We start from the raw sequence: 17,144 nt of genomic DNA, 5'->3' as shown, positions 1-17,144 counted from the left end.
CAGATGTGTCCTCACACATCTAGCCTCAATACGCCATGCGGTGCGAGATGCCTTGCGCAATGAGCCTGTGCAACTTTTCTAGCGTCTGTCGTAATTTTTGCTTCTTTTTTGTCCTAAAAATGTGTCTTAGTCACAACGTGATGCGACTTGGATGCACCAGGAGACTTTACTGATTAATTTGCCAATGCGACACTTGTATATTGTATACAAAGCACAATAGAACTTGGCATTGAAAAAGCCATTGTAGCACATTTGTACTTCGTATACAGATTCAGAGACTCCATCGCACACAGATATGCAAGTGTTGCATATCAAATTAATCAGCACAGTCTCCTGGTGTATCATCGTCACATTGCATTTTTGGCAAAAAACACTCCCGGCACTAGCAGAAAAGCATGGGACCTAGCGTGCCGAGAGGAGCTGTTTGGTGCAACTGCAGCAATGATGAGTGAGAACACATCTGTATGTACCAAACTCCAATAAGAGTAGTGTATTTGAGTTTTGAGCCGTTGGTTTACTCTATCCTCAGATGTCGGAAACTGCTTTATGCCTATGGAAGCATTCTCTCAAGAGAGGGATCTTCCGTCCAGCTCCGGAAACTCACTGTGTGCATACGCAGTGTCAGATTCTCAAGAGGAGTCTTTCGAAAATGTGAAAGACTCCTCCGATGTACCTGAGATGTAACTCGCAGGGGCATCCGTTCTCGCAACAGCTGACCTTGCGAGTTAGATTTAGTACATAGCCCAGAGACTTTACTTAAAAATGAATCACTACTGCCCCTAAATCTTTGGTTACCTCAGTCAGTGCAGTATCTTGGGAGTATTGGGAAGTCTGACTAAAGAGGGTCCAATTGGTTGTGTTAGGAAAGTTAGTGTCTGAGGTAAATGTTGGCAAGTTTCTCAAAAAGCTGGAGGAGCTGTGAGACGGGATGGTAATCTGAGACAGAATATGCTTCGGCATAGGAATAAGATGGAAAAATACCAGTGGAAAAGGAGAGAGTTTAACATAGGAAACAGCAGACTACTAAATTGTGAGGAGATAGCGTTGAGTAAATGAGTAATGTACAATTGGAGAGAGAAAGAAGGTGGAGACTCGTGAAGAGAAGGTGTAAATGGATTCATTACACAAATACAGCAAGTTGTTGCTCTGTGAAGAGGATACCATTTCATATTGGTACTTAAAATTGGAGGCGAGATCTTGGGCAGTGATAAATTAATCAAAGTACATTCATTACACAAAGACAACCTACTTTGTGGGAGAGATTTTGAGATCCATGTGTTTCCTCTTTGTACCATTAATGGGGTCGACATTGGAAAGAAAGCTGACTGAGGGCCTCATTCACTACGGATCGCAACTGCGATTGCAATAGCGATTACACACGCAGTTCAACTGTGATAGTATGCTAATCCATTGAGATCGCTATGCCGTTGCAGCACTACATAGGGAAGCCCACCTTACCTTACACACATCCATAATGTTTAGCAAGACTGAAAAACTATCGGTACCATTGCAGCCTCACCACACTTGCACAAGCTTACTCAGAGATGCTAACTTCAGCGCACGCTATGAGACCTCAGGCTGCGTAGAGCATTGCAGTGGATAATTTATGCACACCCCTGCAATGGCGTTGAAACGCACTGGCACGCCTGCGTTTTGCCAACCACCCTCCGTCACCACCCACAACCGGCACTTCCTGTCAATCACCCTGCGATATGTCTGCGTAGTCACTGCGATCGCAGTGGCTAGTTCGCGCACTGCGATGCATGCGCAGATTACTACAATCGGCCGATTACGTGTGCGTAATCGCAGTTGCAAGCCGTAATGAATTAGGCCCTGAGCCAACTGATCGAGCCCTTTTGCTCAAATGTCACTAAGACATGGTACTGACAGATCAGGACAGGAGTGGAAATTAGGAAGGGAAGTCGTTGCAGAGAGGTGAAAAGTTGTTGAACATTATTAGTACTGAAGTATCTGTGGGCATGAGGAGATTTGGTTGAGTTACAGTGTTCTGTGGTGCAGAAGAGATATCAGTTATTGGTCTGAGAGGGGGAAAGGAGTGTTAATGAAATCAGAAACTGAAATCAGGAGAAAACCTGATCAGGGCATTGATTATCATAATGGTAGAAGAGTCTACCCTTCGGGAGAGGCCACAAGAGGGAGTTAGAGAGCAGCTTTTGAGACGGAGAGATAATGTGGATCATCAATCAGGATGTTGAAGTCAACAAAGATAATGATGGGATTGTCAGAGAATAATAAATGGCGGAGTGAATTGATGGGGTGATACATGGGAACGATAGATCACAGCAATTTACAGAGAGAAAGGGTCCAAATAGTATGTACTTCAAATATAGGAACATGAGTGGAGGTGGGGAAACATTCAATGCTCAGCAAGGAGAAAGGCTGTAAATATAAATATACAATGCAATTAGATGTTTTGGGTCCCGAACCATAGATGAATAAACCCTGGTCTGATGTGTCACATAAGAAAGTTAACCCCAGAGAAGTCATTTGAAGCTGTGCATTGTCCATAAACTGTTTAATAAATGGATGGAAGTTATGAATTATTACTTAAAATGTTAGTTTGTTGTATATATTTATTTTTCTCTACTTTTATAACAATGGACATATTTTGAAAAGAAAATTAATTGTAAAAAATAAAAATAAATTCTGGAATTATGCAATGCTGGATGTATGACATTGCAGTAAACGTACATTTGCTTTGTGTTTTCCTTCTCTGCAAGGTGATGCTGCTGACAGAAGGTCTAAGCTCCAGAGCATCTGTGTCACTGGAACTTGGCAATGCACTGCAAGCTGTTCTGGATAGGCTCCAGTAAGTAATGATATGAAGTATGACAAGAAAATTATGTCATGTAAATACATGTATGCACTAACATAGGCCAGATGACTTTCACCTAGGATTGTTCCTAGCTTTAGTGTAAATGCCCTCGTTTACAAACCGTTTCCTGGGTATAAAAAATTAATTCTTGGATAAAAGTTGTTTTGCCTTATTGCAGTAAAAATGCTTCTGAATCAGTGGATATTTCCGAATGTATTTGTAGAACAGTATAGGTTCTTCAATGCTTAAAAACATGTAAAATTATAATATGTTATGTTGAAGCTAATAGAAGGTATCACAAACCTGACATCTGTCAAAATAAACAACCGTGTATGTCTTTTCCAATCAGATGTTTACTTACCAATGAAAACCGTACACCAGAAGTACAAATCACCAGAGTAGATTTAATAAGGATGATTGAAATATGCCAAGCAATGCAGGACAAACTACATCGTAATTATCAGGTAAGCAAAACTGCAGGTAGCTCTTGTTTTAAGGGAAACCTTTTATAATCTACCCTACCAAGTCTGATTAGAAACTGCAGCAGTTGTGAAACGTGTCACACTCATGTCTTTGCAACTACTGTTACTTCACCAGAGGTGCTTTACCTAAAGGCTCAAAATATTTCCATATGGTCATTCATGACAAATCTATACCACGGCCAGTACTAAATTAAGATCAAAAGTGGCACTAGGTAGTGTAGAAACTTGATCCACCTACTGCCGAGTGACACTGCACATTATTTTAACAGCAGCGCTAGACATTGATGATGATTCTGTCAAGGACCAGATGGGCAGCAACTTTGCAAAGAACCTACCGTTTAAAGATCCCTGGTAGTGCAGTGTGTGAGGCTTCCTCTAGAAACATCTTCATGATGTGTGTGCTGCCTGCAGGTCACAGGCGAAAGCATGATGGCTCCTAGCATAGGCGTGTGCAGGTGCATACACCGGGACATACACTAATCACCTGGCCGCCCAGGTGATTAGTCTATGTCCTGTTGGGAGGTGTGGACAGGGTTGTCCATGACCCGGCGGAGGGGGAAGTGCCGAAGCCGCACCTCCTGTGCCGGCGTCTGCCCACGCCTATGACTCCTGGTAAGGACCTGGCTGCCTCTCCATTAATCCAGCACTGATCACTGCCCTTGAGCCAAGGAAAGTCATGAAAAATGAAAATAAAGAATTGTTCTATCAATGTGCATGTTATGTAATGTTTGTTTTATCTACTATGCCACTCTCCTTCTCATCTTAGTCCTTGACTGACAGCAGTTCATTTAAGCAAGCAATACATTCTTTTTTTACATTCAATTGCAAAGTCATTTCTTATAACTGTTTTTTGGAGAATTTCCACATTTGTCATGCTACCGAAAATTGGTTTTCATGTCACATTAATAAATTGAAATAGCAGTGTTTTATGCACAGAGAGCCCTTGGAACGTACTGCTAGTCCATTTCTCACCACTAGATGGCTCCATGTATCTATATAACGGGGTATTTTCAGGACTGATTTTGTTTTGTAACAACCTACTGAAATTTTCCTTTGTTTTAGTAATAAAATATGTAACTGCTTACAAAACAAATAAATATGACTTATTCAAAAAAAGAACCCTTCAAACAAAGTCTATCAGGGATTTTCTGAAGTATAACTTTTAATTTAACGCATTGGAGGCACAAATACAAATATCTTGAAAATCATATTTTTGTGTAAATCTCTTCTCAGCAGCAGAAACAAAGAAATCTTCAAAACCAAATTACAGTAAAGAAGCCAGACAGAGGTCACGGTGGCTGCAGGGAAAACTAATATGCAGTGTCAGTTTAACAAATGAGGGGGTCCGTATGCAAGATTTTGTGTTGACTCTTTCCACCGGTAATATGGTGCATACAAAGAAGGTAGCAAGCACACTGCCCAGGCGTGGCCGGCGATTTCTGCAGGCACACGGCGCTGTCGCGATTTTTCTAGCAAGGTTTTTTCAAAATTTGATATTTCAATCCGATTGTACCATGACCTGGGGTGCATGGAGTGCAACGTGTTCCCCCCTCTGCACAGGGGCCTGTGTGCTCTCCCACCACCCATGATGTATATGCCCCTGGTAATATGCATTACTTTCTAAATTGGGCCATTCTGTGAGTATGGTAATACAAATGTAATTCACTGCAGGGACACTTTAGCTTTCATATGGTATGCAGTCATATTGTCTATATTCAGACTGTCAACACTAATGGCGAATGTTTCTGAATCTCGACATTCAGAATGGTGACAACTTTGTTCATAGTGTCACAGGCTGCGGTTACTGTTAGGGTTAGAGTTAGGATGACATACACCTAGCCTCAATACGCCATGCGACACGACACGCCTGGTGTGAGTGAGCTACGTCTTTTTCGCTGGATGCTCTACGAGATTGCACTGATCAATTTGATATGCAACACTTGTATATCTGTGCGCAATAGATTCTGAATCTGTACATCGGAAATTGGCGTGAATAAAAGGCGCAGCCGTTGCATCATTGCACTTCGTATACAGATTCAGACTGAGTCGCACACACATATACAAGTGTTGCATATCAAATTAATAAGTCCAATCTTGTGAAGCGGTTTTGTCACATCATGTTGCTACTAAGAAGCACATTTAAGCTAAAAAGTCGCACGGGACCTGACGTGCTGAGGAGGGCTGTTTGGCGCATCTGTGGCAGTAGTGTACGAGGACACTTTTTTTTTAGTATTGTTGACATCACTGTCAACAAGTCAACATGTTAAATATGCTGACATACAGATGTGCCCTCATACGCTATTGCTGCAGACACGCCAAACAGCCCTTCTCGGTGCGCCAGGTCCAGTGCGACTCGGCTTGTGCCGATCGTCTTTTTCAAGTCTTTTTTGCCTGAAAATGTGTCTGTATTCCTGCAAAAATATAAGAGAGAACACAACAGCAAAAGTCTCAACATAAAACAAAAATCCACCTTGAACAAACTAAATATAATTGCATTCTTCAAAGAAATACAATACAATTTACAATTAGTCGGAATTACATTTTCTCTACCTTTTATAAGCTGATTTTTCTGAAGCTTTTGCTATTTGATTCCTTGCTCTCTGGTTTTCAGTCTAAATGTGTTGTTTGGTGGCACTCCCATTGTGGTTGTTATGATTAATACATTAATCTCTTGCAGTGGTAGTGGGTGATGGAGCATTAGCTATGTATGCTTCCCCTGGAGACAATTTAAATTCAAACAGCAGTGAGGGGCATAGATGCAAATTAAAAAAGGCCATGTATAATTAGATAGATGAAACATAATCAGAATACATGTGCAAAGATTTATTCTTATTATGGAGCTCCCCTTTAGCAGAAAGCATGTACATTGTGTTGTGATGCAATAGCCATTACTTGGTGTTCTATATTTGATTTGTGGCATTTTCATCATTTGCATGTCATTATTGTTGTATGTAGACTTTGCGTATTTAGCTATACAGTATTTTTACATAGGGTATTGTATACATTCAAAATAAATGGAATACAATGACAGCTTTTTGTTAAATATACACTGATCAGCCATAACATCAAAACCAGTGACGGGATCGGTATGAAATGCCGCCGGACCTATGTCCAGCGGTTTAAATCCCGAAGCCGGAAGACCGGCAGCAGTGAACATCCCGGCAGCTCCAAAGGTAAGTATTTACTAACCCTACCCCCCCCCCCCTTAACCCTAATCCTCCTTTAGGGGTGCCTAACCCTAACCTCCCTCCCTACTGCCTAAACCTAACCCCGCCCTTCCCCGCAGCCTAAACCTAAGTCTCCCAGGGGGTGGGTGCCTAACCCTAACCCCCCTTCCCCTAGCCTAAACCTAACCCTCCCGGGGGGTGCCTAGCCCTTAGTCCCCCCGGGAGCCCTAAAACCTAAGCCCCCCCCCCTTCCGTGGCTGTCCGCTCCCGGCTTACCTTCGTTCGGTATGCCGGGCTCCCGGCGTAAGTTTAATGACAGGCGTTGGGATTTCGACGCCTGTCATTAGTGTCTTGCAGGGATTTGACAGTCGGGAAGCCAGCGGTTGGCACTTCGACCGTCGGCTTCCTGACTGCATCCCCCACTGACAGGTGAAGTAAATAACATTCAATATGTCATTACAATGGCACCAGCCAAGGGGTGAGATGTATTAGGCAGCAAGTGTACACTCTTGAAGTTGATGTGTTGAAAACAGGAAAAATGGGCTAGCATAAGGATCTGAGCGACTTTGGCAAATTGTGATGGCTAGAGGAATGGGTCAGAGCATCTCCAAAACGGCAGGTCTTGTTGGGTGTTCCCGGTATGCAGTGGTTAGTACCTACCAAAAGTGGTGCAAGGAAGGACACCCCTTGAACTGGGTGACAGGGTCATGGGTGTCTAAGGCACATTGATGTACATGGGGAGTGAAGACTAGCCCGTCTGGTCCAATCCCTCAGAAGAGCTACTGTAGCACAAATAGACCGATCAGAGTCCCCATGCTGACACCTGATATTATTATTTTTTTTTTTTAATATTTGCAATTTTTGTGTCATTTTTTCAAATATCGGATCACCACCATCGGGACCATCGCGACTTTCATTTTCACAGCGGCTACAGTCACCATGTACACTTTAGGGATTGAGGGGGGTTAAATTTACTTTTTCCCAGTGGCTGCTAATCTCTGCAGCCACTGGGTGGAGGGTCCTGCTGTGCTGACCGATCAGCAGTGATTGGCAGCACGGCAGACACGGGGGGAGGGTGCAGGCAAGCAGAGGGACCGTATGGTCCCTCTGAGACCAACAGCTGCGGGAAGATTCACTTCCTGCAGCCACCCACTGTTTATCTGACCGGTCGAATTATTGCGACCAGATCGGATATTATTAAACACGAGCATATCAAAAAATGGGTAACCCTATTCTACATTGAATTTTCCATAATCGGTGGCATAAACTTGTCATCCATATAATATATATATATAATATATATATATATATATATAAAATATACAGATGTGTCCTCGTCTTTGCTGCAGTTGCGCCAAACAGTCCTTCTCTCAGCTCGCCTGGTACAGTGAGACTCTGCTAATGCTTCTTTTTACATCCTTTTTTCGTCAAAAATGCATCTAGGTCACAATGTGATACGAATAGGACGCACCAGGAGACTGTGCTGATTAATTCAGGGCTTGACAAATGTTTCTAAAATCTAGGAGCAGGGTAAAAGTGTTGGAGCACCTACCCCCCCAGGCAACCAACCACCACAGCCACACCTCTAACTGGATACCCCCAGGCAAACCACCCTTCCGCAGCCACATTGCTGTGCAGCTACCCTCCGGGCAAACACTCCCTACTCCCCCTGCAGCCCTATTACTGAGCAGTTAACTCCACCATCCCATACCCCCAGGCAACCAACCCTCATGGCTACACAACTAAGGGTGTAGCCCAGGCAAACCAAGCCTCGACTGCCAAAAAAACCCGGGTAAACAAATACCCTGCCGGCCATGCATAGACCTTCTTACCGGAGCTCTGTGCAGCTGGAGTAAGGAGACAACAGACAACCGGGACGGACTGAAGGCGTCAGTGTAAAACGGGACAGACCGGAATCACCACAGGCAAGGAGTCAGCACACCGGGATGGACAGCGGCAACCTGACCCCCAGGATTTGTTGAGCCTCAGTCGCACACAGATATACAAGTGTCACATATCAATTTAATCAGCCCAGTCTGGTGTGTCCTAGTCGTATTGCATTGTGATTTAGATGCATTTTCGGCAAAAAAGACACCCAGCGCTAACAAAGCTGCACAGGACCTGACCGGTCACTCACACCAGGCATATAGTGCTGCATGGCGTATTGAGGCTGGATGAGCAGGGACACATCTGTACCAGTACCCAGTGACGAAGGGGAAGTTAGAAATTAAAAGGTCCCAATGGATATTGTCAGAACCAGACTTCTTAATTAATAAATTAAATATTGCACGAAGAATTAGACAAGTTTGAACATGTTCCATTTACACTTTGGGGAGATTCTGAGTAGTCCATGTCTTTTGCTGGTCACACATCTGCTACTTTATGCAAATGCTGCTTAAAGCCCTGGAGTACAGCAGTGCGCCCTAATGTGCGACGACTGAGATGCCCACTGTCAGCGTCAGTCTACGCTGAATTACTGCTTAGTGCGTCTTTAGACGCATCATCGGTTGCACCATGGAAACTAGCACCTGTCTTGTGGCAGGCGCATGTTATCCATTTGACTATGGTCTCCTATGTGTGCGGCTCTGTATGCAACCTCTTTCAGCAACATGCCCCCAACACTCCCATAACACACCCATAAATCGGACCATCTTTGTGCCTCCGCAGAGCCACCTCCCTGTCACTGTCCAGAAACGCTCACTACATTTTCAATACATTTCTGAGACCATGTGTCTCCTGTGCGCCTCAATCGCAGCTCCGTCTCTGTGCGTACGGAATCTGGACGCATGCGCAGTGCGACTTAGACCCATGCACAGAAGAAAAAAAATCACTCTGCTGCGTCCAACTCAGAATCAAGCCCTTTGTATTCTTTCCTTAAATCAGTCTTTCCCCTAGGCTCCATACATACGTCTTTCCCCTAAGCTCCATACATACGTCTTTCCCCTAGGCTCCATACATACGTCTTTCCCCTAGGCTCCATACATACGTCTTTCCCCTAGGCTCCATACATACGTCTTTCCCCTAGGCTCCATACATACGTCTTTCCCCTAGGCTCCATACATACGTCTTTCCCCTAGGCTCCATACATACGTCTTTCCCCTAGGCTCCATACATACGTCTTTCCCCTAGGCTCCATACATACGTCTTTCCCCTAGGCTCCATACATACGTCTTTCCCCTAGGCTCCATACATACGTCTTTCCCCTAGGCTCCATACATACGTCTTTCCCCTAGGCTCCATACATACGTCTTTCCCCTAGGCTCCATACATACGTCTTTCCCCTAGGCTCCATACATACGTCTTTCCCCTAGGCTCCATACATACGTCTTTCCCCTAGGCTCCATACATACGTCTTTCCCCTAGGCTCCATACATACGTCTTTCCCCTAGGCTCCATACATACGTCTTTCCCCTAGGCTCCATACATACGTCTTTCCCCTAGGCTCCATACATCTTTCCCCTAGGCTCCATACATACGTCTTTTCCCTAGGCTCCATACATACGTCTTTTCCCTAGGCTCCTTACGTCTTTCCCCTAGGCTCCATACGTCTTTCCCCTAGGCTCTATACTCACAGTCATGTGGAGCAGTATAGAAAGCTTCCACAAAATCTAAATAGGTCTCATTTATTGTACCATCAAGATCCACTTTGAAACTAAACTCTTCATAAAAACGAATCCGCTTTGGTAGACTTGATGGGATTTCAGCATAATATATTACCAGAATGTTTGTAAATAAACTCAGGCTTATAGAGCTGTATTATTTACAGTTTGGATTTATCTCCTTTTCTTAAATTGGTTCCTCCATTGCTTTCAACAAATCTTGTTCCCTGGCCCAGTTATGAAGGAGGGGTCTATAAACATCAGCTACCGAACTTGGGGCCTGATTCAGTTAGGGTCGCTATTGTGATCGCACTAACGTTTACGCACGCAGTCTCACTGCGAAGATATGCTAATGATTGCAATCGCAATGCCATCGCAGCCTAACATAAGGACACCATCTTTACCTTACACACATCCTTAATACTTAGCAAGACTGCAAAGCGATCTGTAAAATCGAGTACAATCGCACAAAGTCTGACCTTACTCAGGAATTGCTAACCTCATCGCACACAGTGAAAGCCCGAGCTGCGTATGGCATCGCAGTGGCTATTTTATGCATTCCCCTGTAACGGCGTTCAAATGCACAGGCACGCCTGCATTTTGCTGACCACCCCCTTGTCACACGTCCAAACGGTTCTTCCAGTCAATCACTCTGCGATGGGTCTGCGTAGTCACTGTGATCGCAGTCCCGATCGCAGTGGGGCCCGATTCAGAGTTGTACTCCATTGCTGCAGCTGCATGTGTGTATGCAGGGGAGATGCGAAATATGCTAATGTCACAGACTCGGGGATTTGTATTGAGATGTCCTCGCAAATCTAAGCAGCTTCGTACTAATACGCAGGCGATTACACAGCTCCTTCCATAATTGGCCTCCGGAGTGACTCTGGTTATGCAGGATGGTTACCCCAACTGAGATGCCGGTGCCATGTATTGTGCGCATGGGATTGCAGATGCAGGCAGCGATACGCCCCGAAACTGTCGCAACACGCCTGAGTTTTTGGCGGCGTACCCTTACTTCACCCAAACGGCCCTTAACTGTCAGTCACTCTGTGAATAAAGAATCGCTGTTTGCAGTTATGGTAATGGACTTTGACGCATGCGTAGTGTGACTGCTAAATCATCGGCATAGCGTACAACTTTGAGTTAGGCCCTTAGAATCTTCCACACAAGTGTGTGGATGTTGTGCATAGAATATTGCTATGCAGCTTTTATACTCTTTTCCTCCTTTGTTAATGAAGATAAAAAAAATGCAATTTAGTCACCCAAAGTTTGTTTTACATAATACTGTATTTGGCTTTGCTATCTATTTTTTGCAATCTGTTTTTTTTCAGTATTTGCTAAACTGATTTCCTTTTCACATATTTTGCTCCATTCATTTTATTTCCATAATTGATTTTCAGTCCCTTCTAGTTTTAGCAATTCACATAATTTGTCATTTTTCCCCACATTACTTTACTATTTAACTGCATTTTTTGTGTCTAGAATTTATTTTTCCATACTATGTACTTGCAGCAATATATATTTAAAATATGTTTTTAAAATTGCCATTTAGGTTCTGTGCTTTTTTCCAGCTTAAATTCTTCTCTTGCTGATTTTAACTTCTACAATTCAGTTTTTGTATTGTTAATGTAATCAAAAGGCAAATATGACCAGGTTTAGTCCCTAAATGCCTCTTCATTAGATTAGAGACGGGCTTGTCCAAACGGAAATCTAAATTGCAGCATAAAAATAAAGCTGTCCAACATTTGTTGGCTACATGCAAAATCAGTTACTTTCTTTTTTGCTTTGCTCCCAACTCAGAATAAGCCCCTTAATTTGGTAGCTAATTGGTGCATGTATAAATGCCCTTAACCACTTAACTGGCTAATTTTGCTTCCGAAAAACTCTCAGAAATTGTCCATTTTTTTATGATTGGATTAGGTCAAGAACATCTATTTATAATTTATCCAACACGATTTAATAATAAAAAAATAACTTTTTAAAAAAAAAAACCACATAACATTAATTTTAATATCTAACATTGATATATGAAGCCATTGATGATCAGAACATCTCAACTTTGTAATTTCCCGGCGGCTGATCCTCTGAGCAGTCGCCAGGTATACACAGGGTGGCTGAGGGCTGCTTCATTTACATTTCCCTGGTGGCTGCTCCTCTCTGCAACCACCTGGTGGGGGGTGCTGATGGCTGCCGAGTCAGCAGTGATCGGCTGCACGGCAGACACGGGGAGTAGGCAAGCATGCAGAGGGACCTGGAGGTCCTTCTGCGATTGGCGGCTGCTGTAAGACTATCTTCCGGCAGCCGCCCAGTGGGCATTTCTGACTGTTCGCATTGTTTGCGACCATGCCAGGGAACGCACAGCCTGGCGTGGTCACAAACTATGCGACCATGCCAGGCAAATAGTTAAATAACAACACTGGATTCTGGTTGATTTTCTGTGTGTGACGTATAAGACTTTATATAAGAATTAAGGTTAACAGTATTTTTGAGTAAAGGAATGAACATTAAATTTGCTGTGAATTAAGATAAAAAGAGCTATAGTATATACCACTCCACTGTAAGTAAAATACAGTTGAAGTATTTTGAGATCACAAACTAGCCACATACGTTTGCTACAAGTTTAACATTGTCTCAAAAAGCAGCCGCAATGGGGATGCAGTCAGGTTACCGGTGTGCGCTATCCCGCCCGCCGATATCCCGACACTGACAGCCCAACAGGGGACTAAAGATATCATTATCCCCACTACAAAATACAGACACCCGGCATACCGAACGAAGGTAAGCCGGGTGTCTTAGCGTCTAGCCGTGGGGGTGGGTGGGTTAGGTTTGGGGACCCCCAGGGGGGCTTAAGGTTAGGCACCCCCCGGGAGGGTTAGAGTAGGGAAAGGGGGGGTTAGGTACCACTAGGGGGGATAGGGTTAGGCACCCCCCCCGGGAGGGTTAGGTTTAAGGTGCGGGGAGGGGGGGGTTAGGTTTGGGCACTATCGGGGGGTGGTTAGGGTTAGGCACCACTAAGGGAGGGTTAGGTTACTTAATATTCATTAAGGTTACTTACCAGCCCGGTTGGGAATTAGGTCCGTCGGGGTTCTGCTGTCTGTATTTGATCCGATACCGATTCCGCAACAGGGTTATTATTCTTTACTGAAGGATGTAGCGTAGAGACATGCAAATCCCTCCATATATATCCCTTTTGTATTGTCCACCCAATAAAGCTACAGAAGCCATATGGATTTCCCCGCTGCAGCAAAATTTACACCGTTTGTTAAAATCACTTTTAAAAAAAAAAATAAATAAATAAATTTTGCTGAAGATTTCAAGAAACAGTATTAAATGCAGAACCCTAGTGTTGCCTTTAATAAAATTGCCCCTATAAATCCTGTTGCAAAAATTGCCGAAAAACATCAATTTTGATAAATTGTGGTTAATTTACGTCTGTTTCAGTAATTGACAACAGAACTCTGCCATTCAGGAGCAAAGTATTATTTTATGTTCAGCATGTGCAGCAATTTGGTGTGGTGTCCATTTCATTATTTGTTGTGGAATGTTTATATTAGGACACTCCCAGTCATAAATGAAGAATATGCAGGAATTTGAAGATTAAATAACAATTTCCAGAAATCATATTAATGACATGGCAATTTTTTAGAGCACTTAATATATGTCTAAAATCATGTCATATCCAAATATAGATGTTTTCCACAGCTGCACTTATTGGCTGCTTTCAGTCCCCCATAAAATGTGACATGTTTCCGCTTTTCTACATGAGTTAGAAACCTAGTTAATTTCACAGTGTGTTCTTTATTGACTGAGCTGTTGAACTTCTTTTTTTCCCTCTGCCATATGTTAGTGATTCATAGTGTAAAGATTTTCCATATCAGTCTTGCATAGTCAGAAATGGCTAGTCCTTAATGTTCACTTGCTGTGGTTTTAGAAATTATAAATAGCAGCAATGAAACTAGACTGGACAGAGTGATGTAGACAAACAGGACATTTTTTGTTTGATGGTTCCTTACCAGTGCTATAAATATAGTTTAAAAGGTTAATGGACTTACATTTACATGCAAGATGGTTTCATCCCAGTAGATAATTATGTAACACTGGTGTTCACTGGTGTTGGCGTCAGTCCACAATCGCTAAAAGTTAATAATTAGAACACAACGTGGGTCTTTCAGCATCTTCTTTTTTAATTTTCAAAAAAAGCTAGCTGACCAAAGTGAGTGTGATGACGTAGGTTGCTAAAGATACCAAATTCAGAATGCCCGTAAGCTATTTTGCATTTGGAGCCAGCATTTATACCACTTGAATACACTGCTATTCAATTTCTTTTATTCAGAAATCTATGGCGGGTCTCTGGAAGCTATAAAAAGAAAAGACTTTAGCGGGCCATACACGGTGCAACGGCACCGTGCGAGACGACGGGGGATACGACGTCGAACATGTCGGGCGGTCCCCACACATGGTGCGATCGGGTGGCCGCCCGCCCGATGTGCCGGCTCCCCCCTCCCTCACCCGCATAGCGCTGCATGGGATCGCACATCACATCCCCTGTTCGACTGATCCTGCATTAAGATCAGGGGGTCCGATGTACGACCCCACGGGTGCCCGCTCGAACCGACGACAGGCCCATACATGGTGCGATATAGCAGCCAAATCGAACCAATCCGTCAGATCGGTTGCTTTATCGCACCGTGTGAGCTACCAGTTGACTACACTCGCATTCTTCGGTCCACAATCATCTTACTTACAGGTGTATCCTCATACATCTAGCCTCCTTGCGCGCTAAACAGCCCTTCTTGTCGCGCCATGCCGTGGCGTGACTCAGTAGCGCTGAGAGTCTTTTTGTGTGACTTTTTACTTTCAAATTCGTCTTATTTGCACAGTGATGCGAATAGATAGCACAAGCAGCTTATGCTGAGTAAAATGATATGCAGCATGCCTCTGTTCTCTGAGCGAGTGCGGGTGTATCAGCATGTGAAATGCTACGTTACATTGTCAGCGGCTGTAACATTGTAACGTAGCGTTCCGCATGCAGATACACCCGCATTCGCACACAGAATATAGACATGCTGCATATCATTTTAACCAGCAGGAGCTGCTTGTGCTATGCAAATAAGGCGCATTTGAAGGTAAGAAGTTGCATGAAAAGACGCTCGGCACTACCGGGTTACACAGAGCTCCCACGTTATGTGTAGTGCGACTTGTAGTGCATGGAGTATAGATGTATGTGGACACATCTGTAACATCTGATGGAATTAAGCTGCATCCGAAGGGGCAAGGAGATTTTGTGCTTGAACCATTTTAGTTTAAATGCTTCTGTATTTGAGGAGAGAAATTGATATGGGCTCTTATTTTAGGATCAGTCTTAAAAATTATTTTGTAAATGCTTACATGGTGAAAAAGAAAAAGTGTCAGGGTAGCTGGGCTAATAGGTGGCTAGCTAGCCTTGATTTGGTGATCATCATACACGGAGCATGTGCATGGTATGTAGCCACGGGACCCTGATGTTTAACTATATATCTGGTTTTTAATGGAGGTTGCAATAGTAAAAAACTCTGGCTTACTACTGGGTTTGAACCAGCCAGGTCCATAACAGTTTGCTTGCGTCTTACGATATATAATTATGTTCTATGGTCACGACATATTGGACATATTATTATCTACGTTTTTAGAATTATTAATCGTCAGTGTTGATGGGTCACTGGCATGGCACACAAGAACCTTCAGTTCTCCAGCTTTGCAATGGACTGAAGCCACGGTTTCTGCTTTTTCTGACGTTCCCCTGGTGTATGTCAGTTTTTAGCATTGCCAACCAGCAATCTGTCATGGTGGAATGAATAACACCACTCAACATTTCATAATCATCCATCTCTTCTATGTGCCGTCAGTATGCAAACAGACTACAGTATTTAGAAACCTGTCGCTAACAGATCTGAGTTTCAGCACAGGATCACTTGGCTTCCAAAGTTATTTACTCCTTTCACACAGAGGGACACAGTCATGTTACCTTATTTTTTTCCCTTGAATAATCTTGTATTGTTTGATTTTGCAAGGTGATTGCAATCTCTCATGCGATATTGGGCCTGAAATACATGTTGGTAGCTGCTCAATAACTTCAGTATTATCACTCAGGTGCATGTAAGATATTGGGCCCGAGTCTGAGGACCTCATTCAGAGTCGGTCGAAGCGGCCGCACGGTCGTACGGAAAAAGGGGCCGTATATGCAAATGATTCCCTCGCAAGTTGCGTCCCTAAGTTCGGATCGGTAGTTGGCCGACCAAGGGGAGGAAGGGGTCGGAAGACAAAAAAATACGCCCCCTTCTCGTACGCATTGCACGTCATCTCCGGGCATATAAGGATTAATCGAGACCATCGGAACTGGTCGTAAAGTTTAAGGTTGACCATACCCTCTCTTAAGCTCTACGATCATGTCAGTGTAAAAACCTCCCATGTCACATGTGCCATGACGCTACTTTGTTAATTATGCACTCCCATAATCCGTATGCACTCCTATAAAACGCCGTTCGCATAATGAGGCACGCCTGCGTTCGGATCTCCACTCCCCCGTTTTCAAGCACCTTCCCCTGTTACCACCCACAAACGCCTCAATCTGTCACTCAAACTACCGACCTGGCTGTGTTCAAGGAGAGAGAAATTTCTGATCGTAGCGGCTAGTTTGCGCACGCGCATTGCGAACTTTACGCATGCGCAGTATAGCGAACATCGGTGGCGTACGACCGTGCGGCCGCAACGACCGACTCTGAACGAGGTCCTGAGTTTTTTTGCTACTGCATGAAAATCCCGGAAAACGAATGCAGCTCACGCATTACACAGTGTGAACGCACAAAGGCGCAGTTGCGATTGATACAGTATCAGAAATGTTTTGGGCGATCCTGGTTGGTGACTGGGAGATGGCTATTAATGCGCTCAAAAATGGCCCCTCTCATGGGCGTGTTGTGGGAGCGGCTGCGTCAGTGTAAGACAAATAGAAGACACATGGAGAGAGACAGAGCCAGGGGAGCTGAGGGCAGGAAGTGAGAATGGATGAGATGGAGGAGTCGGG

The 17,144-nt window shown here is 43.8% G+C and overlaps 1 protein-coding gene across 2 annotated transcripts in view; it reads left to right on the top strand.

Moving 5' to 3' along the window:
- LOC148508350 (uncharacterized) overlaps positions 1-17,144 on the top strand; it is a 161,654-nt gene that overhangs the window by 55,573 nt on the left and 88,937 nt on the right. For both annotated transcript variants that reach the window (XM_088444660.1, XM_088444659.1), the window contains 2 exons: positions 2,742-2,830; positions 3,186-3,300. In XM_088444660.1, the coding sequence (XP_088300786.1) occupies positions 2,742-2,830; positions 3,186-3,300 (204 nt within the window). The remainder of the gene's footprint in view (positions 1-2,741; positions 2,831-3,185; positions 3,301-17,144) is intronic.

The sequence above is a fragment of the Taudactylus pleione genome, unplaced genomic scaffold, assembly GCF_031769625.1.
Source record: "Taudactylus pleione unplaced genomic scaffold, aTauple2 ptg000370l, whole genome shotgun sequence".
In the NCBI taxonomy this organism is placed as follows: Eukaryota; Metazoa; Chordata; class Amphibia; order Anura; family Myobatrachidae; genus Taudactylus; species Taudactylus pleione.
This window is presented reverse-complemented; position numbering and strand designations above follow the sequence as displayed.